This window comes from Daphnia pulex, chromosome 12 (assembly GCF_021134715.1).
Source record: "Daphnia pulex isolate KAP4 chromosome 12, ASM2113471v1".
NCBI lineage: Eukaryota > Metazoa > Arthropoda > Branchiopoda > Diplostraca > Daphniidae > Daphnia > Daphnia pulex.
Window position 1 is genome coordinate 9,344,789 of NC_060028.1, and position 23,000 is coordinate 9,367,788.

Genomic DNA, 23,000 nt, shown 5'->3' on the forward strand with positions numbered 1-23,000 from the left:
TCGTTAAGATTTGTTGACTGTGTTGAATGCTGCCTTGATGGAGTGGAGAGCCATAACCTAAATTCGCGCTGTTGTAATCCAAGGATTGATGCAGCTCCGTGTAGTTTGAATTCTCCAAATGGTAGTCTGAGCCGTCGTTTTGTCTACTAATGTTTCGTGCCGGTTCACATTCGTGCTAATGTAGCGCGTCGCGATGTGTGACACGGACGGATGGATTAGCTAGTCATAGATCTTCAATTACTTTTAGAGTCCGCGCCCTAGATGATCTGGTTTCCTTCTTTCATCCTACCGTTCGTCATTTCCCTCCCAACCTTATATATCAAAGGCACATCACTTGTCCGGTCACTCTGTTTTCTCATTCAGTTCCCAGAGATCCTTACAATGATACGCCTGCGACGATTATTCAGCTTCTCGTTGATTCTGTTTATCATTCAAGTCGATGGAGTTCAGATTGGCGCCAAGCCTCCACTTTTGGTTTGCCATGTTCCACTGGAACTAAAAATTTTCGGTGGGCGTACATTTAAATTAATTAACTTTTAGTATAAAAAAACATGACAATTATTATTATTAGTTGCTTTACGATCACTTTTTTTTGTCGTTTAATCTGCATTTTAAATCATTTTCAGCTGACTCTTCCTATCAAGCTACGTCTGCTGATTTGAAATCCTGCACCCAAATTACTCTGAGTAGTGTCAACGCGCTTTTCCTTACCAGCAGCAATGCGTCGTTGACGTCAGTCATGGTTAGTGAGAAACGTAGCCTACAACTGATGAAGCAACAGACTCCGGAAGCCGCATTTAGCTTCAGTCTTCGTTCATCAAACGTCTTTCCGGCAACAAGACACCTGAAAACCATTTTTAACGGGACGACGTCTGTGGCCCTTTTGATTGAATTTCTGAAAGTCAATAAGCTCACAAGTTTTGACATCGCATGGGACTTGATCCAGTCGACACCTGACTACGCGCCAATGCTCAAAACATTGAAGGCATCACTGGCAAAGGAAGGATTTAATTTGACGACGACGATTGGTAACGAAGTGTACCGCACCGATGCATTTCACGTGAGTAAAATCGCGGCCATCGTTGATCACATATTTCTCGTTCCTTCTTACAATCGCCACTACAGCGGAGCGCAGTATCCGTTGGTCGATAAAAATCTGGAACAGGCTTTCGACTCCTTAGAACTAAACGAAGGAGTCTTCTTGAAACTTTATTCCACGCTGAATTTAAGTTGGACAAAGATCGTTGTTGGATTGTCGTTGCATACGCTTTTGTGGAAATTAAACGCGGGCACCACTCTCAAAGGCAGCCAGTTTAACCAAACTCAGGCCGTATTGCAACTTCAGAGCTACTATGAATCCTGTAAAAACGTCAACAGCACATGGCGACTTCAACAGCAGCCGAATCCGTTTTACAAGCTGGCTGTAGCTCCAACTAACGACAAGTGGATGATTCACGTCGATCCCTTTACTTTGGGAAGACGCGTGGATCTACTGAGACAGTACGGGTTTGGCGGAGTTGCACTCTACGATTATTATCAGGCAGGTTTATTTAATTTTTTAAAATCGTATATTTATAAGTAATCTAACAATTTAATTTAGGACGATTTTGCCGGTGTTTGTAACGCGAACGCAAAAGTTTATCCCCTTATTCATCAGGCCGGCCTCAGCATGTTTAATAGTAGCACTAAAATTCCATTTCCTGAAATTGACTCAAACGGCGGACTCTGCATTCCATTTCTTGGACTAACCAATGAGTGCAAAGGAGTCTTCAACTTTGGAACGCCAAAATTAAATATCAGCTCCACTGATTTGAAAAGTTCAACAATTTCATCTAGTTTCGCTGTGAAAAAAACCAAGGTTCCCGTTCAGACCGATCCAACAACTACAGGGATGACATCGTTAAGTTCTTCTTCAACCACTACACCAACTCCAGTTTCGGATGCTGAGTATTTAGACCAAACTAGGTGGAGTTCAGTTTCATCAGAATCCTTAAGTACAGAGCATTCTCTTTCCTATGTAAATCTACCTAGACTTGCATCAACTGAAATTAAGCTGGATTTTCCGTCAAGTGAGTATCCTCATTATCTAGATTACTCAACTTGCAATAATGCGCATTCTTTTCTACACCATCTAGCGTATAGCAGCGAGATAAAATTACCTGTTGCCGAATCTTTTGTTACGACAAGTGTTTCTGTAAATGCTGCAACCGGAGGTTTTCTCGGGAAAGATGAGATATGGCGTGACAATCTAACTTACTTGTCTGGCGTTACCAAGGCATCTGCTCTCAGCCAAAATGATGGCTCATATGTCGCAGCAGCCTTTAATCAGCACATTCAACAGCCCACTTCACCAAACACGGTTTCCGTTATTGATGCTGGTATACATAAACTCAATCTAAAAAAGTAAACTTTCATTAAATAATAATACGTTTTCACAAATATTATTGCAGTACCCACTACATCTTTACCAGAAATACGCACCGGGAATAGAATCGAATCTCGCTCTGCGTCTGCTACCACAGTGTTGTCAACATTGCCACCCAAACGTAAATATTAATCATAATTTTTTTCACTCGTAAATATTAACACTGAAATACTATTTTATTATGTACCTAGTCACCGTTGAAAGTGAAGTTACTGCGGTGGAGCAATTCGCATTACCTACTTCAGAGATTGAGCGGGCGACAGACTTTACTATCGTTTCAACCATTCCATCATCTGAAGCGAGTGTCGTCACATTAATCCAAGTAGATACGGAGCCAACATCAACCTATGGTACTCAATGTTAGAGCTCCAACTTTTCCTACACATTTTTTCAATTTCACTTTTTAAATTCAACAGGATTAAAATTGATAGGTGAAATAACAACAGTTTCATCGAAGTCTGCTTCTGTTCATGAAACCTTCACCCCTGATACCATACCCCTCGCCTCAACAGAAGGAGATATCCAGAATTTTACAGACGACAAATCATCCGAGAAAGAGGCCTCGGATGTCACTAGTTCAGTGACTGAAAATGTTTCTGTTTCAAGTACTGAGCAGTCTTCATTAATTATTGAAAACAATGGTATGACATCACAAAGAGTTTGATTTTAATTCTGACTTAACTTGAATTTCTTATCACAGAGAATACTTCAGCTCCCGCAGAGACAGACAGCATTGCGACCACCAGGACAGCAGCATTTGGCAATCAACAACCTTCGAGTCAATATTCTGGGTCAGTAGGTGATTCAATGGAGGAGACCACCACTGAGCTTCCCAGCTCATCATCTGATACCCAACAAGACTGGACTTCTCCGATTCCAAGTTCGGTTGCATTTAAAACTTTGCCTATTGACACCGTGATGGAGTCATTGTATGGAGAATTTGTTCTTACTTCAGAGGAGCCACAAACGAACGATGCGTTTTCATCAGAAATGACATCAGCAGGATATCAAGGTACCGTATCCACTGTTCCACCTTCGTCCACTCCTATCGAACAGTTCACGATACGCAAAATTTCTTCAGAGACTGAAGAAATATCAACGGAAAGCCATATTTTCTCTGACGTATTTCCTTCGACTATCGAAGTGATTCCGCCCCTGATCCTGACTACTGCTCAAGACACCACGGGATTACTAACCGAATATGGTAATATTGATTCTGCTAGTTCGATGGCGTCTATTGAGGGAACCCAATTCACCACTGATTTTCACCTCTCAACACCAAGTGCTCCTAGTCGTGAGGATGTTAGCAGCACCAACTATAATCCCGTGTCCGTGGCTACGACAGACCCTCCATTGGAAAAATTCCGTTTAATACCAGTAAAATTGTCAGTACCCAAATCGAGCAGTGTAATTTTGGAACCTGTTGCCCCAACTGAAGATCCAGCTTTTTCGTCCACATTGCAACATGTATCTGGTTTTGATTCGACCGACGCATTTTTTCCGACCGAACAATTTTCAACTTCGTCTAGGCCATTAGTTTCGAGTACGAATTCTCCACTTTTCAGCGAATTTGAAACGGAGTCAGCCGAACAAAACGATGTTTCTACTCTGACACCAATTTTTGAAAATGAGGCACCTGGAGATTCTATGTCAACTCCGGAAGAGTCAGAAAACGTAATGCCGGGCTATTTAAATGCTACCGACCAACCAGCAACCAGTATCCCGGAAATTGATTCATCTCAAGGGTATTCAAACGAGCATTTCACTAACGTCGACACCACGCCAGCTGAAATATCAGACATTGAAAGCAGTGTTGTATCGGATGGGTTATATCCTACTGCAGGGATCCCCAGCATTTTGGAGTCGTCAACTGAAACTGAATTGCATTTTAGTTCAACTTCTGATAGTTCAGCGGTGTCTACTACAGTTCAACCTGGTGAGCCAACTGAAGACAATTTATCCAGTACGTTGTCAATGCCCTACAACTTAGAAGCGTCGAACATTCCAACAGAAATTCAAGATTTGTCGCAGTACTCTTCCAGCGATGTCTCTGTAAGCGATTTGTCATCTTTTGCTGCAGCAACATCAGGCAGTCTTTCTTCGGATTTATTTTCTCCCACCTTTGAACCAACCACTCCTGTTGATCAAGAATCTTCTTCCACCTTTTCCATACCCAACGTTATGGATTCGTCAACACAAGAACGGCTTCAAGATTTTAGTTCTCCAAATTCACTAACTTCCACTGAAGAAACAGATAACGACAATAGCCTTTCAACTACTACTACTCTCCCAATTATGTTAGACGCTAGCACCATGGATACCGATGGAAATAGTATCTTGTTTTCCACGAAAAACTTCTCCTGGGAAACATCCCAATCAGAAATAACGTCACCACTACCAGACGAGAGCAAGATTCAACAATCTTTTGATGGCCCATTAAAGCCAACTGAAAATGAATCCGCGTCTCCACGGGAACAAGACTTTTTTCCTACTTCGTCCTATGTTCCTAGTCCTTCGATAACGTCTGATTCATCCGTCACTTCATCGTTTCAATCTATCGACACATCAACAGAGCCTCACGATGATTCCCCTTCGGTTAGTACAAATTCTCCACAACTCAGCGAATTTGAAATGGGGTCAGGTGACGAATCAATTAATCTTCCAACTTTGCTACCCATTTTCGAAAATGAGGGATCTGGCGAAGATCCTACAACAACCGTGGAAGAGGCTGAAAACGTTACGCCGGGTTTTTTAAATGCTACCGACCAACCAGCAGTAATTCAACCATCTGTGGAAAAGACTAGTCCAGAAAATCAATATCAACTATTCTCGCTTTCCCCTGAAGACTCGTCCAATCATCAAACGGCAATCAGCGCATTGCCATCAGAGTTTGCGGAAACATCCCCGGAGGGCAGTGGATTTGAACCCACTCTTCTTCCAAATCAGGTAGATATTGCTTCCACATTTATTATTCCGGAAATAATAGAAGCGTCAACCGAGCGCTTATCGAGTTCCCTAACGGGAAATTCAGCTGTGAGTCCGCAAGACGATAATCTGTCAACAGCAGATTTGTCTGTGGATGTTAGTGTTGCCGATTCACAATTAGTTAGTAGCGAAATCTATCAGACTACAAGTCCCTCCATTGTGGATCTGCGAATCAAGGAAACGGCATCCTCATTCATTCCACTCGTCACAGATGAGAACGGCAGTGGTGATAGTACCCCTTTATTCGACACATTAAAGCCAACAGAAAATGAGTCTCCACGGGAAGAAGACTCTTTTTCTAGTGTGGAAGCTTATTTTTCTACTTTTTCCTATGTTTCCAACGAACAAACCACGACCACTTTACCATCAAGTTCCTCCGTAACGGCTGTTTCATCTGCCACTTCATCATTTCAATCCATTGACATTTCAACGGAGCTGCACAGTGCTTCAACTTCATTTAAGCCATCAGTTTCTAGTACAATTTCTCCACTTTCCAGCGAATTAGAAATGGGGTCAGGCGACGAATCAATTGATGTTCCAACTGAAATACCAATTTTTGAAAACGAGGGATCTGGCGAAGATTCTACGTCAACTCTAGAAGCTGAGGCTGCTACCGACCAACCCACAATCAATATTTCAAAAATTGATTCAACCATTAATCCGTTTTCTTCCTCATTGGCTGATAATGTTTCAGAATCGTCAACAAGGTACACTGTGACTACCACCGTCAGTATTGAATCTACTTCTCCCAGAGCGATGACAGATGCCCTAGAAGAACTCGAAGCGATTTCATCTACTAAAGTGGCAACAATTATTTCAGAATCTCTTAGTCTTGTAAGTTCATCGCCAGATTCTTCTACTAAAATTCCTTATTTAAGCTCTACACCACCAACTGTCAGCGATACTCCATCTGAACCGTCAACACCTCAATCAACATTTTCTCAAAGTTCAACGTCACTTTCTAGCCAGAGTTTTACCCCCAAAGTGGATACTGTATCTTCTGTGGCCTTTTCAGATTCTTACACAATTACTAGTTCTACAGCAGCGTGGAGTGGCGCTTCTTCCGAAAGTTCCTTTGGTTCAAGTAGTGCGTCGACTGAATTGACGTCTTCCTCGTCAACCTCTACAATAAGCATAACTACCTCTAATACTCCTCATAGCAACATCTCAACTGATAAATGGGTTAAGGCCTCTGACGCAACGACAGAAGTTCTTTCGGCCACTGAACCAACTACTATTTCTTCGTCGAACTTTTCCGCATCATTGTCAGCGTCAACAATTTCTCATTCTACATCTTCTCTTTCTTCATCCGTGGAGCCAGCATCAACTACTGTGAAGTCTCATTCAACAACCCCTTCCTTCCATACGACGAAATCTTCTCTGCCTCATTCTGAAATCCCTACTACTACAACTGATCCGTTGTCCAACCTATGGAATTTGTTGATTTCAAAGTTAAACGAAACCATCAGTCTCCCTATTAGCGGAGAATACTCCTACGTTTCAAGTTTCTTTTGGTCTAATACAACGTCATCCAATCTAACCAGCGAAGACATTCAAGAAATCCCATCACCTTTCATTTCAAGCCCAATTGAAAATACAGGTAGAAAAATATTGCTGCCTATAACTAACGCTCAGAGTAACAAACACATTTTGTTTTAGGTAACTGGCTTTTCGAAACTCGTCCTTTTTGGTTGTTGAATCGTCCCAACACGGAGGCACCGTCTTCCTTCTCAACCGACACACTTTCACTTCCAAAAGAAACCAAGCAGACATTATTGCCTGTTTCTTCCACAACGTCCAACAGCCTTGAAATATCCACGTCGACACCTATCGCAGGTAATTTTATCTCTCAAATGTTATCCTCTTTGAATATTACCTATTCCTTGTTTCATTGCAGCCTTGTTTGAGACCCGCCCTTTTTGGCTTCAACGTAGTACTCAGCTTACAAAGTCGACGCTTTCTTCCACTCCTAGCATAACAATGTCCAGAGAATCCTCCAGCACATTAGCGTCGTCAACCAAAGGTAGGAACTTCATTGTTATTCATCCCCGCACGATTTTGACATCCCGTGTATTCTCAGCACTGCAAACGTCCGATTCCGAAATGAGCTCAACAACTACAGTAACTCCGCCATCAACGGCTACATCCTTAAGCGCACAACAGTCGACTAGTTTCAATGCACATGTTTCTCGAGGGCCTTGCACTGATAACTGCACCGAAGAGTCTACAGGAAATTCTTCCGTCGTTTTTGTTGCAAAAGATGTCGCCAACAATGTCGTCTTAAATCTAAATGTGGATGCTTACATGGGCGACAAAAGGTTGAATTCTTCTTTTAACTTTGAGAAATGGCTGGAAGATCTTCAGCGATTTCTCAGTTCGCCTTCAAAGCCTCAAACAGAAGAAATCAAACCGTCGCCTATTTGTGAATTGGCTGGCAATTCAATTCTACTTAAATCTCTTTTCTGTCCAGACGACTCGCTCTCAACTGCGGACAAAATACGTTTCCCTAATCTAATGAATCTCACTAGACTCTTAGCTCCTGCGATTATTGCCAACTTGACAACATCCATGAATCTGACAGAAGTTGTGCCTGGCAACGGATCTGAATTTTTTAATCACCAATCCAATATCAGCAGCGAAACTAGTACTGAATCCACCGTTTCCACGTCAACTGAAAGTAGCACAAGTATATTCCATTCCCAAAATGTATCGACAACTCTCGTTACTAGCAATCTCTCTGACGTCCCTTTGCCGACAGTATTGAATAGTAGCTTAGAGTCGTTCATGCTTAACCTAACCGAGCTGTTGAAAGATTCCCAGATGAGTGATTTGATATCGGCCGTGAACAACCTCAATCACTCAGTCCCCGAGGGTTTTCTTGAAAGTCTTATTCAGAGCAATAATTCTGACGATGACAGGTTTTTCAATAAATCTCCACTTAAAAATGACGTGATGGATGCGGTTACTACCCAAGCACCTTCATCGACATTTTCGGCGACGCCGTCTACCACCGTGCAGCACGATATTTTTGCAAAGAACTTTTGGAAAGCAAATAAACGGAATCCGGTCAGAAAGTTACAACGTGTAGCTGGTCCGGGGCTTGGCATCATTCCGTCTATTCGCTTACCGTTGCGAACAACAGCGAAGCCTGTCTCAAATATTTTCAGTTCCCTTGCCAAACCAGCGGCTAGTCGTCAATAATTGGAAGCTTTTCAACTAAATAATAATATATTGGTTAATATTTGGATGAAATTTGACATTCCAGTTTGGCAGTTTACCATTTCCTCCTTTTTCATAAATTTGTGAAATTCTCAAATTTTGTATTGAACTTTTCCGGTGGATTATAAAATAGTCGTGACGGATGCTACTATGCGCTTTTAACTAGAGTTATATACGGATTGATACAACTAAAATGCGCATTGTAAAAAATATGTTTATTTGGACAACATGACGACAAATATTTTTTTTCTGTATTTTTTTCCGGAACCTAGTGGTAGTGTTGTTTTGGCATTTCTTTATCCTTAAGTTTAAGTACTGTACACTGGACAGGGAAACAAAAATTATTCTTGAAAGAAATTGACAATCTAATAAAAAGATGAAAACAAATCTGTCCCGTTGGCCTGTTTTGAGTGACATCGTTATTTTGTCATGCGCACTTTTCTACGGGGTTGTATCCAGTTGCTTACTGTATACTGTTTTAGCGATTTTTCCTCATTTGCATCCATTGGAATTATCCGTAATCAACAGATTCGTCATCGTCATTCTTTATTTTCAATTCAAAATTTTTTACGACTTGTTCAGCGATAGATTAGTTTTTAAAACAGACGAGGTTCTACTTGTACCTCAAGGATAATTTCATTGGAGAAACTGCGAACGGATTAAGTAAATTAACTTTCGTACCGGTACATCTTTCCTGTTTGCGTTATCCGTCTCGAGGAAAATTAGAATAACGAGGTCAACGGGACAGGAAAGGTGTATCCCAAATAAAAGCAAAAGAGCTAGTCTATCAAGCAGTAAAACTTTTCAAAAAAGAATATTAGCTAAGCACGTTTTGAGACAGTAATAAAATTCTTTCTTTCTTTCGCTGGCGGTAGAATCCGAGATTGTTTTTCCGTATTACCCTAAAATAGCTAACGGTTCATATACTTTTAGTTTGGTTAACTTTAAACATTATCTTTTATTTTTATTGATTGGATCAGATTTGTTGACTATTGAATAACTGTTGAATAGCTAGCGGCGCAAACGTTTTGCTACCATCGTACCGTTGGCAATTAAGTAGTATTTTCTACAAATGAGTCGAAGGTAAAAATTGAACACTCACACATTGGCTCCACACCCGGTAAAAAAAAAACAGAAAAACTAACACGTTACTGGCGGATCGGCCAACCCTTATTATTGCGGTAGCTGTTCGCTTGTAGTGAACGTGTGTGTTCAGGTACTTTCCGACCTCCTGGAGTCTGGCTGCCAACTATATAAGAACCATGCATGCCCAGTCACCTTTGTCAGTTCCATCTTGCATTGTCCAGCTAGCGCAACCACTGCTCTTAACTGCACGCATCCAGCAAGACAAAAACAACAATAAAACAACATCATCCAATCTTCATCGCCTTTTCAACAACTTGTCAAATTTTCAACTCTATCATCAAAGTAAGTCCAACTTTGCCTTATTATTATAATTTTTTGAGATTTCCAGTATGTTTTCTATCGTTTCATGTTTTAGAATATTGCATTGAGAATAAGTGAAACAACAATCTGTTGCTTTCAATTCCTATAGTTCAATTTATTGCCTTAAGAAATTGTCAAGCTCGTTACACAGCTCGTTTTTGATAACATTTTGAAACATATTAGTCGGACAGTTTTGTTTTGCGGGATGTACTTCTTGTTATTCGCGCGCTTTCACCTAAGCTACATTGCGGCTTGTTGTTGTTGCGTCCGTTCTCGCACTGTTTTGAACGGACACTAAGGTCCCCTATTTCTCCCCGTGCGGTAACACTAGTCATTCATTATCGTCCCTTCGTGACTGGTTCCTTACTAACCATCTGTTGCTGTCGTCGGTCGGGTAGCTTATCACCCTCAAATTGCGTAAAATACCTCTATAGTTTTCCTTTCGTTTGATTTTTCCTCGCCCTAATGAGACTATTTTTAACCACCCGGGTGGTTAGTAACCACCGGAAGGAAAGTAAGTTCCGCCGAGAAAAAAAAATTCCGTTCGTTTAAATGCCCATCTTTTTTTTGTTTTGTTTTGTTTTATCTTTCGCTCAAATTATGACCGTCAGGCCACTACAATAAAGTAGAATGTATCCTCATCAATAAAAATATTTCGAGCGTTAGGGAAAGACCGTGATGGATTCCACATCAATCTGACAATAAGGAACATCCCAATTTTTGTTCGTGAAACCAATTTTACCTCATGTATTCTCGATAATAATGATGCGCGGAAAGTCTTAGACTTTTCTCACTGTAGCTGGATCACCTCCTTCCGTGTCATAAAGTCGCTTGGTTCTCCGGTTGAATTGCATTGCAATTAGTTGGCCTTCTGATGACTGCACTTTTCCTTCCAATTCTTAGTTAGTTGAAAAAGCCTGAACCGCGTCGTATAACGGCGACGTTACAGCACAACTCGCAACTGACAGAAACAAGAGCCATTAACGACAGCTGTGGTTATTTTAATTACTTGTAACAATGTCGCCCTTTTTCCTGTGTAGCCGGAGATGATTATTGAAACAATGCAACGGTATATTTCTCTTTGCGGGTCATTTACCCGCGGACGACATGCCCTACGTGTATTGCACTCGTGTGTGTGCACACATATGCTGCCTATAGTCATCACTATTGCATAAAAAGCCAGGCTTGTTGAAGAACGAGCATCAGTCGACAAGTTGATTCCGTACAGTGAATAGACACAGCTAGCAATCGCTTTCGACCTACACGTAGCTTCCAGTTAACTAACAACCAAGTCCTTGTTTTAGCAACTTAGATTGTACCATGGCGATTTTTGAAAACGCGGCGATAGCTTTGTTATTGACGGTGTCGATGGTTGCAGCCAATCAACCAGAGTTCCTGTCTCAGAGTCCTCAACCTTATCGGTCGTTTACTGACCGTCAGGACAAGTTCAACGGCAACTACAATGAGGCTATGGACAATTTGAACGCTGGCAACACTAAGCGACTCCGCGCTGGGTCGTCACCGTCTGTCGTGGGCTCTAATAGCGAGAGTTTCTCCACCGGTTATCGTAGTCAGTTTGGTAACAACAACGCCCGTCAACAACCCACGTCTACCAGCCGACAGTACGAAGTTCCCGATTACGATCAGACCGTCAATCGTAACGGCGATTCCACATATTATAGTGAGACAAATCCTAGCAGTTTCGTTCAATCACCGGCCAGTAAGTATTGTTGATTCAAAAGAGTTGGGAACAGAATAACTATAACGTCAAGACCAAATAGGTCGCAAAACCTTCGCGGCCGGCAAGTCCAGTAATTTAGCTATGGTGGTCTCTCCATTGGCCGGTATTGCCTTTGTTGCCGCTGCGGCTGCGGTGGCCATCAGCCCGGTCTACCTGACTTTAACTTCATCCATCCTCTCCGGTCGTAAGAAGCGCGATCTCTCCTCAATGATTGATCCTTCCATGGCCGACAAAATCACACCCGAAATGATGCAAAAAATTCAAGAGCTTCAGGTACCACCCGTTACATTGGATTGCCACTCGGCTATTTGAACAATTTCCAACCATCTTGGGGGAATGAGCTCACATTCTTTATGCGCATTTTTTGTCGGACGTTGGTCCTGATGTATAGACCCTGGAGAAATTTCTGGCTTCCATTCCGAAAGAGACTGATTACCAGCAACAGATTATGTCCATGTATCTATCTTGCTCCGGCTACACGCGGGAAGGCAACGTTTGCCTCGATCGTATTTTCTGCGAGTACGGCAATGCCAATTCAAACATTTCCGATGAGGAACGCGACGTCTTATCCATGTAGGCTACACCTTTCGAATACTTATATAGAGACAAAAAAAGCATTCGTGTGTCGTCTTATAACGCGTTCTTTATTTGTTTTTTCTCGAATCAGCGTGTTGTACAACATCATGTCCAACACATTTATCCCGGTCGAGTACAAGCAACGTCTCAGATCCGCCGCTCGTATTGGCCGCGATTTCCAGCAGTGCAACAGATACGACTGCCCCGCTCTGAGCGAGTCCTCCTCTAGATTCTAAAAATAGAATATCGGACCTTTTTTTTACAGCTCTTTGTTTTTGGCGATCCCGAATCCCGCAATTTTCAATAATAATAATTTAAAAGCTAAATCTACTCAAAACGAATCAAACAATTCCACTTTGAACTACTAATTAATTAATTTTTTTTTTCCTTTAATACGTATGGTGTTCTATCATTTAAGTTTAATACACCCGTTTATTCGTTAATCATTTTTGCAGTTGACTAATTGAATTTTTCAGAACAGCACTTTTTCAACTTTAATTAACAGGACTTTTACTGATAATTTTATAGGATCTTGAGATATCACCATGGTTTCCTCGCAGACAATCGTTGTGTTGGCTTTATTGATTGCCACTTTGGTGTCCGTGGATGCTGAAAACTTCTTTTCTCGACGCCGCAGTCAACCCTTCCAGCGGCTCAATACCAACTCATATTTCCGGCAACGGCTCGGCACTCAAGTAAATTGGCTAAATCAAATTTCGATTGGACTTTTATTAATCTCATTTCTTGTTTCTCTATAAAAAATAAAGGGAACCAGTGCCAACAACTATCCTTTGGCAAGTCCGCTCCTGCAGCCCCAGACAACCGGAGCGAACCTGGCTACTTCCAGCTATGGGGGCGCTACAACTTACGGTATTATTTATACTTACTAATGATTTTGAACGAATGATATGAATGTACTAATTAAGCAGATAGTCATGCAAGCGGTTACGGAGTTGGTTACGATAACCGTGAAAGCAGTATCAATCCGCTATCGGCCCTTGTCGCCCCTTTGGCCGCCCTAGCGCTCTTGGGTGCCGCTGCTGCAGTTGCAAGCAATCCCGTACTGATGACTCTTGCCGTTTTGTCAAGCGGTCGCAAGCGCCGCGACATCAACATGGAAAAGATTGGAAGAGATGATTTGACTCCTGAGCTGCAATCCAAACTGGAAGAGATGGAGGTAATGACTTCTTTAATAATTGTTTATGAGATAGTAGCTAATCTGATATTTTTTAAATTTCAGACTTTGGAGAAATACATTGTCCAGATTCCCGAGCAAGAGAAACAACAAAAGAAACTTATGGCCACTTACCTCTCTTGCTCTGGTTTCACCGAATCCAGCAACTCGTGTTTGGACCGAGTCGTTTGTGACTACTCTATTCGACCTGGCAAAATGACCGAACTGGAAAAGGACGTCATTTCTATGTAAGTTTTTTATTCAATTTGGCTTCACAAATTTATTATGTAACGATGATTCTTTTTCGTAGCATTTTGTACAACATCATGTCCAACGGGTACATTTCTCAAGAATACAAGGAACGTCTGAGGACAGCTGCTCAATACGGTCGCACCCGTGGACAATGCAGTGCCTTCTCATGCGATCAGCTCAAGTAAGCCCCCAACAGCTACCGCTAATAACAATTACATCACTATGAAAAAAGAAAGAATGATCTATTACTAAACATTTAATTTTATCCCTTTCAAAACTTAAAAAGTATTTAGTTCCTATTAGACTCTAGTGTTTTGTACATGTGTGTATTTATCACTGGATTCCCCCAACCAAATTCGATTCCTCAAGTGTACATTTGAATTCTTTTCATTGTAATTCTTTAGAATGCACAACAGGACCTTTATTTATGACCCGACAAAACAATTAACTACTAATTGAATCTTGTTCCTAACAATCTCCGCCTTTTGTTTTGTAGTCTTTCATGGGTACTAATACAAGTATGTAGTTTTCACCTAAATTTCTGGAACTTTTAGCACAATACGTCACGAATTAACTAAATTATTAGATGCCAAATTCTGACACGATTCGGTGTATAATTAGTCTTATCAACTTCCGTGTTTTATTTTTTGTAAGTTTGGCTTCGGTGATGAATTTTTGAACGGGACAAAAAAGAAGATGAAAAGGCGTTGAAACGTCACGGCTTAGTTGTTCCGTTTTCTTTCCGGTCATTATAGTAAATCATCGGGTCGTACGTTCTCAATTTGCCGATTAAAAATGAAGCAGCCGGTTTATACGGAATGGATGAGTGACACAGCATTCGTCCTGACCGCTACAAGCGCTGGACCGAATCCAGTTCACGCCGTATACTCTAGTTTCTTTAGATTTGGGTGTACTTGACCCAATCAGTTGTCTTTAGCTCTAGAAGGTTAAAAGCATATAAATACGTCAGTGTCAGTGTTAACGCGGTCAGACCAGCCTCATCTTCAGCACAAGATGGTCATCGAAAAACGGGACGTAAGTTGATTAGACAGAAAATTACTATTATGATTAAAATTAAGAGAATAAAACTTGTTTAATTTTAAAAAGGGTTATCGGCGGCGCCAAGGTTTGGTGCTTGGTTTTCTAGTTTTCTACTTTGTGGCTTTACAATGTGAGAATGCCAACGCTTTCAGATTATCCAGGAATCCATTGTTCAATGGAATGTTAAATCGTAGAAACGCAAGTAATAAAACCATTTCTTAGTTGTTTTGGTGAGAAAATGAGAGTTCAAACTTTTGTATTGTCCAGTTCCAGCCACGAATATCGCCAACTTGCACCACAACCAGTTGTTTAAAAATAATTTCAATCAACACCAGTTCTATACTCAGCAACAGCAGCAGCAAGAACCGGCAGTGGCAGCTTCTTCAACATCAGTAGTCACAACAAATAGCTTAAACACCAATCACGGTAAGTCACGACATTACAAAAATATTTGACTATTTTGGTCCGTAACATGTCAACGGATTGTACGCGAGCAGTCGATCCTTATGTAAGCGGATCCAACCCCGTTGACAAGGAAGTTGCCGAAAATCCCGACTTGGACCAGATTGCAGCTGACGCTCAAGTTGAACAAAAGTCAGCCAACTTGGTGGCCGCAGCATCATCCACAAGGTTTGGAACATCTTTTGTTGGACTTTCGTGTGAATATCTGTTAATTGTTGTTTTGTTTATGTAATTGGAATTCAGCTATAGTTCCACTGTTGGTGGAGCAGGAGCTTATGGGGCAGGTTCCGGAAGTAGTTCGCTTGGAAGCTATGGAGGAATATCAGCTGGATCGGGCTATGGGGGAATATCAGCTGGATCGGGCTATGGGGGAATATCAGCTGGATCGGGCTATGGGGGTGGGTCGATCGGAAGCTACGGAGATACCGGAGGAGCTAGTTATGGATCAAGCGGAAGCTATGGAGGAAGTTCCATCGGATCAGGTTCAAGTTATGGTGGTTTTAGCGGTGGAAGCAGTTACGGATCGGGATTAGGTGGTAGCAGTTATGGAATTGGCGGCAGTACCGGTCTCAGCGGAAGCCATTCATCTTACGGAGGCGGAGGAGGGGGATACGGAACGTCAGCTCCATCCTATTCAGTTAATAGACTTGTGTTTTTAATTATCACTTAATTATTTAATTTACACATTAATTGTGTTTGATAGATAACCTACCCAGCTCAACAAGGGGCGACAAAAGCGGATACTATTCATCTGCTAAGTTCTCTTGCACCTTCGCTGCTTCTCAGTTCTTTGTTACTTCCCCTGGCTTTGGCTTTATTAACTAACACCACCAGTTCACTTTATGGAAGAAAGAGGCGTGACCTCAGTGACGACTACGATGACGATTTACAGTTTTCACTCAACGGAGACATTTTAGATGGCGACATTACCTTACTAGACACCCATTTCTTTCCAACAATGGATGCTATGCTAGAGTCTTATTCGCCGGACGATACCGAAAGACTAGCCGAATTTGTACGCCACCGAGGACTACTTAACATTAACAATCCTTGCTTAGAAAAACTGGCATGTCTGGCTACCGCGACTAAAAGCAAATTTAAACGATACGACAGTCTGAAAAAGTATGCATTTACTAGAAACAAACCACTCATAAATTGATTTTTACTCTTTTTTCTTGATAGGGCTATAACACTGCTGGAAAAATCCACTGATCCAGACATAAAGAAACGTTTGAAAAAAGGATCTTCTGTTGGTGCAAAAAAAGAACGCAACTGCTTGACTAAATTCATTTGCAAGAGTATGAAATCAGCTGTGTCACCTTAATCGGAGGTTCTGATTCTCTTCGCAAATATTTATTGATCCCCGCTAATTCATTGAATTTAATTAAACTTAATTTTGAACATAAACACAATACAATTATTGACTATCAATTTATTTCTGCTTTCGTGATTTTGCTTTCCCCGTTTGAAAGACAAATGCGTTTTGATTCGATTTTTCCGCTTCCGATCAGGCGCTGTAATGTTCTGATGCAAGGGTTACTGTTTAGCCTTTTTAAACGATCAAATCTGACAGCTATTTCTTTCATGTGGGTGTTGTGTTTTAAATGGCCAAGCTAATATAATGTAAAAGCCTATCGTGTGAAATATCGGTTGTATAGGCGAACAAACTTGTATTTCTTGATTTGATAGTGTCGTGCAATGAACCTGGTTCTAAATGTATTTGCGAATTAGGTGAGTTATACATCCTTCAATTAACACAGGTCATTTGGTGGCGTCATGAACGTTTGTTTTATATTTTTCGATTCAGAGGGATCTCTTTCACCCAATGAACATTTTAACAATTGATCTTTTGTCTGGCAGCTTTTTGTGCAAATTCAATAGTAAAGTAGTAAGATGACGCCTTTTGATGATTTTATGTTCCTGATCAATTCAATTCTTCTTGGAGAAGAACCTGTAAGTTTATGATAATATTACAACAATTGGGTAATTACCAACTGAAGATTATTTTTTCCAGACCATCGAAGACTTTATACTCTTGGTTGGCACATTTGTGGCATTTGTGGCGTTTGTGCTATGGTGCTGCTTTCCGATTGCTCCAAAGGAACTTGGAACACCTCCTGGACTGTACGAGAACCGATACACACAATACAGAAGAGCAGATGGCACTGATACTGATTAAAGTGACTCAAGAATGAAGTCTGAACCAATTTCACTTCTTCATGTCTCCATTATTTGAAAGACATTTTATGTTTTCAACCACTTTAATGCTCTAAAACAATCTTTTCCTCATATTGTTCTTGTGCCTTTTTGTCCCATCTGTTTGTGTGTTTTAGGGCTGGTACATAATACCAGCACCATGATACCAGTTGAAGCTTTTTCACGTCTAGTGTCGGTCATTTAGACTCGAACACCGAAATTCTCAATGTTCACGCGTTTCTGTGTTTTTAAGTATCTCAACTTTTAATCGATCTCTTTCAGTAACATTTTAGTCCCCATACATGTACTAGTCACTTCTCGTTTGCCGTGTAATTGCCTAGATGTTCTATGTCAAAATTGAAGTGGCGATAAGTATGTTTTGATTCTTTTCATCATCTTTGTGGCCGCATCATCATTGAATAAGTCATGTGACTTTCTCCTTTTTATGCAAGTCACGTCCACTGTGTGTACGCACATGTCGAGACTTTGTGTTGATTGGGTCATTGCCAAAAACCCTTTTGAGTTTCGAGCATTACATACTCATCCGCTGTGTGTCGCTGAAAGTGAGTTTTTCTATTTCTGTCTCGTATAACAGACCTTGTCGTCATTGTCGATTTACATAGTAACGATGGAGCCCACTACAAGTTTGTTTGAAACGGCTCCAACTTTACGTTCTGGATTGGATAGATGCAAGCCATTCAGTCTTGTTGTTTTGGCGTGATAAGTCCAATTTTTGAAACAGCGAAAAAACCAAGTTAAAAGGAACAAAAGTAACGCGCAAATGCAGAGGCAGCTGAGCACTTCTTTTCACGGAGGATCAGAGGAAGACCGACAGCTGGCGATTCTTTTACCTCGGCATCCGTTAGGATATCGTATCATTCATCCAGGAAGAGGTATTAACATGTGATGAGAAATTCACTATGTACCGTTTACCATTAAAATGCATTCCGTTAAAAATATTCATAAAGTGATGGGTTAACATAACGGTGTGCAAACTGAGTTATGAAGCAATTAACTTTTCGTAAAATTTAAAAATAATTGTTTGCCAATAAAAAAATAAAAAAGTTTTAAGTATCGATCGAATATTTCAATCGATCTTCAAACTGTAGCGCATGCTTGAGTGCTGACGACATTAGAAATTGAACCCGCCCATTCCGTTCGTCGACCTCCTAGCGGAGCAAATGAAAGGAGGCCCGCATTTAAGGCTGTGCGGCTGGTGACTAGAGCAGCAACATTTCTGCACCCCTCGGTTACATCACCCGCCTGTTGACAGTTGTCTCAGTACGCACAGACAGTGTAGTTCAGCAGTCCAACGTACACAGCAGCTCTTAATTTAGTTTGTTAGTTGTAGTCACACGATATATAGTATGCCGAGTGGAGCTTTGAACGAGTTCGAGTGCACCGTCGATGGAGCTGCCTGCAACCACCAAACACATTTTCAACAGTCGGGAGACGTTTGCTGGAAAGTGCAACGGGATTCGCGACCAGAGAGCCCTGTTCGTGTCACCGGTAGCGATTTAACTACCAATGGTAATAACGATCCATCAACACAGCCGGTTATTTCGCCCACCAAAGAGGATGGAATCGACAGTAGCAGCAGTCTCCGTGGCAACGTCAAAGGCAACAAAGATGAATTAGCCAAAATAAGAGAAGGCTTCGATGCTTGGTTAGCTGCTTTTCGGAAATCGCGACCCCATCGTGACGTCATTTGGCGCGTTGGTAAGAACAATAATAACGAGCAAGTCACGACATATCTTCAGGCCAAAAAAAGTTCTTTTTTACTGAGCATCTGTTGAGTGTCACCGACCTCAAATTAAATACGTTGCTTTGTTATTTCTTTGTTGGAACAAAAAAAGAATGTTGGCCTCGTGGGCCTTGAATGAACTGTCATTAACATAACGGCGAAAAGTGAAAGTGCATTGACTTGCACAATTCTGCAAATACTTGGCAGCATTTTACGTTGAAACGGTTGGACATTTTCTGGGTAGCCAAAAGATCACGTGCGTAGGTTTTTCTGAGAACAAAAGAATCCTGCTGTTGAGGAAATTACAAAGCGTAAGTATCTATTGAAGTGGTACCCTAAGGGATGTTGTCATCCGGGCCTTAAGGAATTCGATGGAACCACATCCTTGAGAGTAAAGTGTATACTTTACATTTCAATTCCGTCCCGCCCATGAAAAATACTGATTTTGTGTCTTTAGGGGATGGGTGTGAGGAATGCGCATGCTGATCACGTGATAGTCACGTGGTGTGTGTTCACGTGCAAGTAGAATGATAGAAGTAATTTTCTATTGCATTGATTAATATTGCCATAGGACTTGCAAACTAGCAATTCATTTTTTTTTTAATTTGACTTTAACGATTTTCAGGTGAACGAGCCAACTATGTAAACACGCCCCATGTCATCGCCATGTGTGGTCTTCCGGCTAGGTATTTTACTTTGAAATTCATAAATTTATTCATTGTATTCTAACATTTGGGTTCATTTTCTTTTAACAGAGGCAAAACTTACATCGCCAAAAAGCTTTCCAGATACCTTAACTGGATTGGGATCAATACAAAAGGTGACGAATTGCTCGAAAAACAAGATTTGCATCGATCGATTTTGCCAAAATCGCGAGAGAAACCATATTGGCTTTTCCGAGCAAGGCAACATTGGATCAATATTTGAGATTTTACCCAAATAACTTTTGCTTAAACTTGTTATTTCTTACTTTTTTGCATTTGGGATCCTGCACGTAGTCTTCAATTTGGGAGAGTACCGTCGAATGGCGACACCGCTGAAGAGCCACCATTTCTTTAAACAGGAAAATGTAGAGGCCATGTCGGTCCGAGCTCAATGCGCCCTGGATGCTCTTGAAGATGTTTGTAAATGGTTGGAAGCTGGTGGAGAAGTCGGGGTAAATATTAGCTATAGCCAATGATGTTAAATCAATGACCTTTCGTAATGTTATATTTACTTTTCTTTCAAAGGTCTTTGACGCCACCAACACAACGTTTGAACGTCGACAACTTATCCGTGAAATCATTGTTGACCAAATGGGCTACAAGCTCTTTTTTGTCGAATCTGTTTGCGATGACCCGGCCATTATCGAGTCCAACATCCGCCAGGTCAAGATTACCAGTCCAGACTACGCCAACATGGATAAAGAAGCCGCCGTCGAGGATTTTCTACAACGTATTGATCACTATCACGATCAGTACCAAACTCTAGACGAAGTACAAGAGGACGGTCTTAGTTTTATGAAAATTTTCAATACAGGTTCGTAAACTTTCTTAAAAAGAAGATTGTTGCAACCTCGCCATGTTTGTTTTTCTTTTCCTTATTTAGGCGAGAAAGTCTTGGTCCACAAGCACGAAGGTCACATCCAGTCGCGTATCGTCTATTACCTCATGAACATTCACATCACGCCGAGGACAATTTATCTGACTCGTGTAAGAGTGGGGTTTTAAAATGGGCATAGTTTTTTCTCTATGTTATAATATTCATGTGAATAACCGACTCGAATCCAATCGAGAATAGCATGGAGAGAGTGAGAACAACCTTATCGGTCACATTGGTGGCGATTCGAGTTTGTCTCCTCGAGGACGTCAATACGCCGCCGAATTAGGACGTTTCATCGAGGGCCAGAAAATACCGCATTTGCGTGTTTGGACATCGTGGATGAAGCGAACCATCCAAACAGCTCGTGATATTGACGCCCCGCAAGAACGGTGGCGCGCACTCAATGAACTCGATGCGGTAAGCTTAATTATTGTGACTCAATTACGTGATTTCTATTTTCACATGCAAATGTTTTATGTTGTAGGGCATTTGCGAGGAGTTGACTTACGAAGAGATTCTGCAGAAATATCCTGATGATTTCAAAGCCCGTGATACCAACAAGTTCCATTATCGATATCCTAGAGGTAAATTCATATTTATGGTACTAGAAATTCAGTTCTGTTTAGCATTACTTTGATTTTTAGGAGAATCATATGAAGACCTCGTTGCCAGGCTTGAACCTGTGATTATGGAACTGGAACGGCAAGAGAATGTCATTGTTGTTGGACACCAAGCTGTGCTTCGTTGCTTGCTAGCCTACTTTTTGGATCACAGCGCTGGTAAAATGGAAAAGAATAAATTACGCAACGGTTATCAGATTTTTGATAACCCCATTTTTCTTTTGTGACGCAGAGGACCTTCCTTATATACACGTTCCTCTGCACTCGGTCATCAAACTCACTCCGATGGCCTACGGTTGTAAGATGGAAACTATTCCAATTCCCATTGAAGCAGTTGATACTCATCGCCCGAAGCCACAAGTAATCATATCTTTATTTGTTGCTCTGGTTGTACACGAAATGTTTATTTCAAAATTGTTGCACTCTTAGATACCCGGGTACTTGGAGGAAAAGTTTCGCCGTCCTAACAACGTCACTCAAACTGCTGGTGCTGCTGTTGCTGACTGTCAGCCAATCGCCGCAGGAAGCTCTGACCAATGAAAAGCTTTCAGAGTTTCAGTTATATATTTTTCAGAATACTAGGCCAATTTCCATTCTAAACAACAACAAATTAATAGGATTTCAGATCTGATCGTTGGGTGTGCAACGGAAGCGGATTTGCCATTCATCGCTTTCTCTTCTTGCAAAATGATAATAGTTCTTTCTATTCTAAAGAGTATAGTATCTCACACTGTGTGTGGGGACTAGTTGTGACAACTGTTGTAATTTGTCTTAAATCCTTTCAAACCTCGCGGATATATATATTTATATTTTTCGCTTTTAAAAAATACTCTGAAAAAATTTCTTTCAATGAATTCTTCCGAAAAATTCTTTCGTACTCCCTAAAGACTCACTCAAAAGATTCAGATCTACTAAAGGCAACGGATTTGAGGAATTGGGTCGTGTTACATTCTCGCATCTCGCGTACATGTACGTTTGTGTTGTGATCTCCTTTTCTTTTTTCTCCTTTGGGTCATGAGCTCCTTCCGGAGACGTCGTGTCAAGAGAAATGCCACTTTCTATTATAAATATAAATCATTTGAGACGGCGAAAGAATTGTTAAACGCCCATTTTAAAATTGACATTTCCTCAATCCTGCCATACGGTACGTACTGCCGCAAAAGAAACGTGAATACATGACGCAGATTCAAAAAAGCCAGAACAAGGCAAACAAAAACCACTTTGGTAGTTCAAACAGTTGTTCAAACAGTTGACAGTGCTTATTTTTTGAATCAAAATAGATTCGTAGAAATAGGGGGCGTTACTTCGTATATCAAAGCAGCTTTGGCGTGCAATTCGGAAACTACGGAAACTGCATTGAATTATTCAAACACACGTATTTCGGCGCCAGCTACAAAAATGAACAATAAAAGCAACACTGCTAAATAAATCATTTTCAATAACAATTCAATAACTTTAAAATCAAATTTTTTTTCGATTTTGTTGTGACTTGTTAAAATTTAAAACGATCATAAAGATGTATTTCGGTGGTGGTCCCG

At 41.0% G+C, this 23,000-nt stretch overlaps 5 protein-coding genes across 8 annotated transcripts; all 5 read left to right on the top strand.

Moving 5' to 3' along the window:
• The first annotated feature begins 116 nt into the window (after positions 1-116).
• On the top strand, positions 117-9,011 carry LOC124209628 (serine-rich adhesin for platelets-like). Of its 2 annotated transcripts, XM_046607696.1 has the most exons (12): positions 117-508; positions 627-1,540; positions 1,601-2,069; positions 2,136-2,378; positions 2,451-2,546; positions 2,617-2,775; positions 2,842-3,066; positions 3,126-5,867; positions 5,901-7,010; positions 7,070-7,246; positions 7,308-7,433; positions 7,491-9,011. In XM_046607696.1, the coding sequence occupies exons 1-12, from the start codon at positions 262-264 to the stop codon at positions 8,609-8,611; spliced, it is 7,629 nt and encodes a 2,542-aa protein (XP_046463652.1). In that variant the 5' UTR covers positions 117-261; the 3' UTR covers positions 8,612-9,011. The 2 variants fall into 2 exon arrangements, with proteins under 2 accessions (XP_046463652.1, XP_046463651.1); XM_046607695.1 differs by having other exon boundaries at positions 3,126-7,010.
• A 113-nt stretch (positions 9,012-9,124) lies between these two features.
• LOC124209642 lies at positions 9,125-14,356 on the top strand. Its single transcript, XM_046607736.1, has 6 exons — positions 9,125-10,057; positions 12,921-13,087; positions 13,160-13,262; positions 13,322-13,569; positions 13,633-13,814; positions 13,877-14,356. The coding sequence occupies exons 2-6, from the start codon at positions 12,938-12,940 to the stop codon at positions 14,001-14,003; spliced, it is 810 nt and encodes a 269-aa protein (XP_046463692.1). The 5' UTR covers positions 9,125-10,057; positions 12,921-12,937; the 3' UTR covers positions 14,004-14,356.
• LOC124209641 lies at positions 11,223-12,835 on the top strand. Its single transcript, XM_046607735.1, has 4 exons — positions 11,223-11,795; positions 11,857-12,089; positions 12,208-12,389; positions 12,484-12,835. Exons 1-4 carry the CDS (start codon positions 11,396-11,398, stop codon positions 12,626-12,628), a joined length of 960 nt encoding a protein of 319 aa, XP_046463691.1. The 5' UTR covers positions 11,223-11,395; the 3' UTR covers positions 12,629-12,835.
• A 138-nt stretch (positions 14,357-14,494) lies between the features above and the next one.
• Positions 14,495-16,756, top strand: LOC124209638 (keratin, type I cytoskeletal 9-like). Of its 2 annotated transcripts, XM_046607727.1 has the most exons (8): positions 14,495-14,853; positions 14,926-15,061; positions 15,127-15,285; positions 15,357-15,489; positions 15,565-15,637; positions 15,692-15,958; positions 16,025-16,443; positions 16,504-16,756. In XM_046607727.1, the coding sequence occupies exons 1-8, from the start codon at positions 14,833-14,835 to the stop codon at positions 16,643-16,645; spliced, it is 1,350 nt and encodes a 449-aa protein (XP_046463683.1). In that variant the 5' UTR covers positions 14,495-14,832; the 3' UTR covers positions 16,646-16,756. The 2 variants fall into 2 exon arrangements, with proteins under 2 accessions (XP_046463683.1, XP_046463682.1); XM_046607726.1 differs by having other exon boundaries at positions 15,565-15,958.
• Positions 16,757-18,087: 1,331 nt separating this feature from the next.
• On the top strand, positions 18,088-22,554 carry LOC124209637 (6-phosphofructo-2-kinase/fructose-2,6-bisphosphatase-like). 2 transcript variants are annotated; one of them, XM_046607724.1, is made up of 11 exons: positions 18,088-19,236; positions 19,887-19,947; positions 20,017-20,081; positions 20,260-20,417; positions 20,491-20,779; positions 20,849-20,952; positions 21,041-21,259; positions 21,327-21,426; positions 21,487-21,621; positions 21,695-21,822; positions 21,892-22,554. In XM_046607724.1, the coding sequence occupies exons 1-11, from the start codon at positions 18,885-18,887 to the stop codon at positions 22,000-22,002; spliced, it is 1,722 nt and encodes a 573-aa protein (XP_046463680.1). In that variant the 5' UTR covers positions 18,088-18,884; the 3' UTR covers positions 22,003-22,554. The 2 variants fall into 2 exon arrangements, with proteins under 2 accessions (XP_046463680.1, XP_046463681.1); XM_046607725.1 differs by having other exon boundaries at positions 18,135-18,410.
• Positions 22,555-23,000: the final 446 nt, after the last annotated feature.

Bases quoted from the DNA above. Each gene is read 5' to 3' on its own strand.
- LOC124209638 (XM_046607726.1), top strand. From the start codon at position 14,833: ATGGTCATCGAAAAACGGGAC. The intron at 14,854-14,925 runs GTAAGTTGATTA...AATTTTAAAAAG, and splicing joins TGGTCATCGAAAAACGGGAC to GGTTATCGGCGGCGCCAAGG. The intron at 15,959-16,024 runs GTTAATAGACTT...TGTGTTTGATAG, and splicing joins CGTCAGCTCCATCCTATTCA to ATAACCTACCCAGCTCAACA.
- LOC124209628 (XM_046607695.1), top strand. From the start codon at position 262: ATGATCTGGTTTCCTTCTTTCATCCTACCGTTCGTCATTTCCCTCCCA. The intron at 2,547-2,616 runs GTAAATATTAAT...TTATGTACCTAG, and splicing joins GTCAACATTGCCACCCAAAC to TCACCGTTGAAAGTGAAGTT. The intron at 7,011-7,069 runs GTAGAAAAATAT...ATTTTGTTTTAG, and splicing joins AAGCCCAATTGAAAATACAG to GTAACTGGCTTTTCGAAACT.
- LOC124209641 (XM_046607735.1), top strand. From the start codon at position 11,396: ATGGCGATTTTTGAAAACGCGGCGATAGCTTTGTTATTGACGGTGTCG. The intron at 12,090-12,207 runs GTACCACCCGTT...CCTGATGTATAG, and splicing joins AAAAAATTCAAGAGCTTCAG to ACCCTGGAGAAATTTCTGGC. The intron at 12,390-12,483 runs GTAGGCTACACC...TTCTCGAATCAG, and splicing joins GAACGCGACGTCTTATCCAT to CGTGTTGTACAACATCATGT.
- LOC124209642 (XM_046607736.1), top strand. From the start codon at position 12,938: ATGGTTTCCTCGCAGACAATCGTTGTGTTGGCTTTATTGATTGCCACT. The intron at 13,088-13,159 runs GTAAATTGGCTA...TAAAAAATAAAG, and splicing joins GGCAACGGCTCGGCACTCAA to GGAACCAGTGCCAACAACTA. The intron at 13,570-13,632 runs GTAATGACTTCT...TTTAAATTTCAG, and splicing joins CCAAACTGGAAGAGATGGAG to ACTTTGGAGAAATACATTGT.
- LOC124209637 (XM_046607724.1), top strand. From the start codon at position 18,885: ATGCCGAGTGGAGCTTTGAACGAGTTCGAGTGCACCGTCGATGGAGCT. The intron at 19,237-19,886 runs GTAAGAACAATA...AACGATTTTCAG, and splicing joins TGACGTCATTTGGCGCGTTG to GTGAACGAGCCAACTATGTA. The intron at 20,780-20,848 runs GTTCGTAAACTT...TTCCTTATTTAG, and splicing joins TATGAAAATTTTCAATACAG to GCGAGAAAGTCTTGGTCCAC.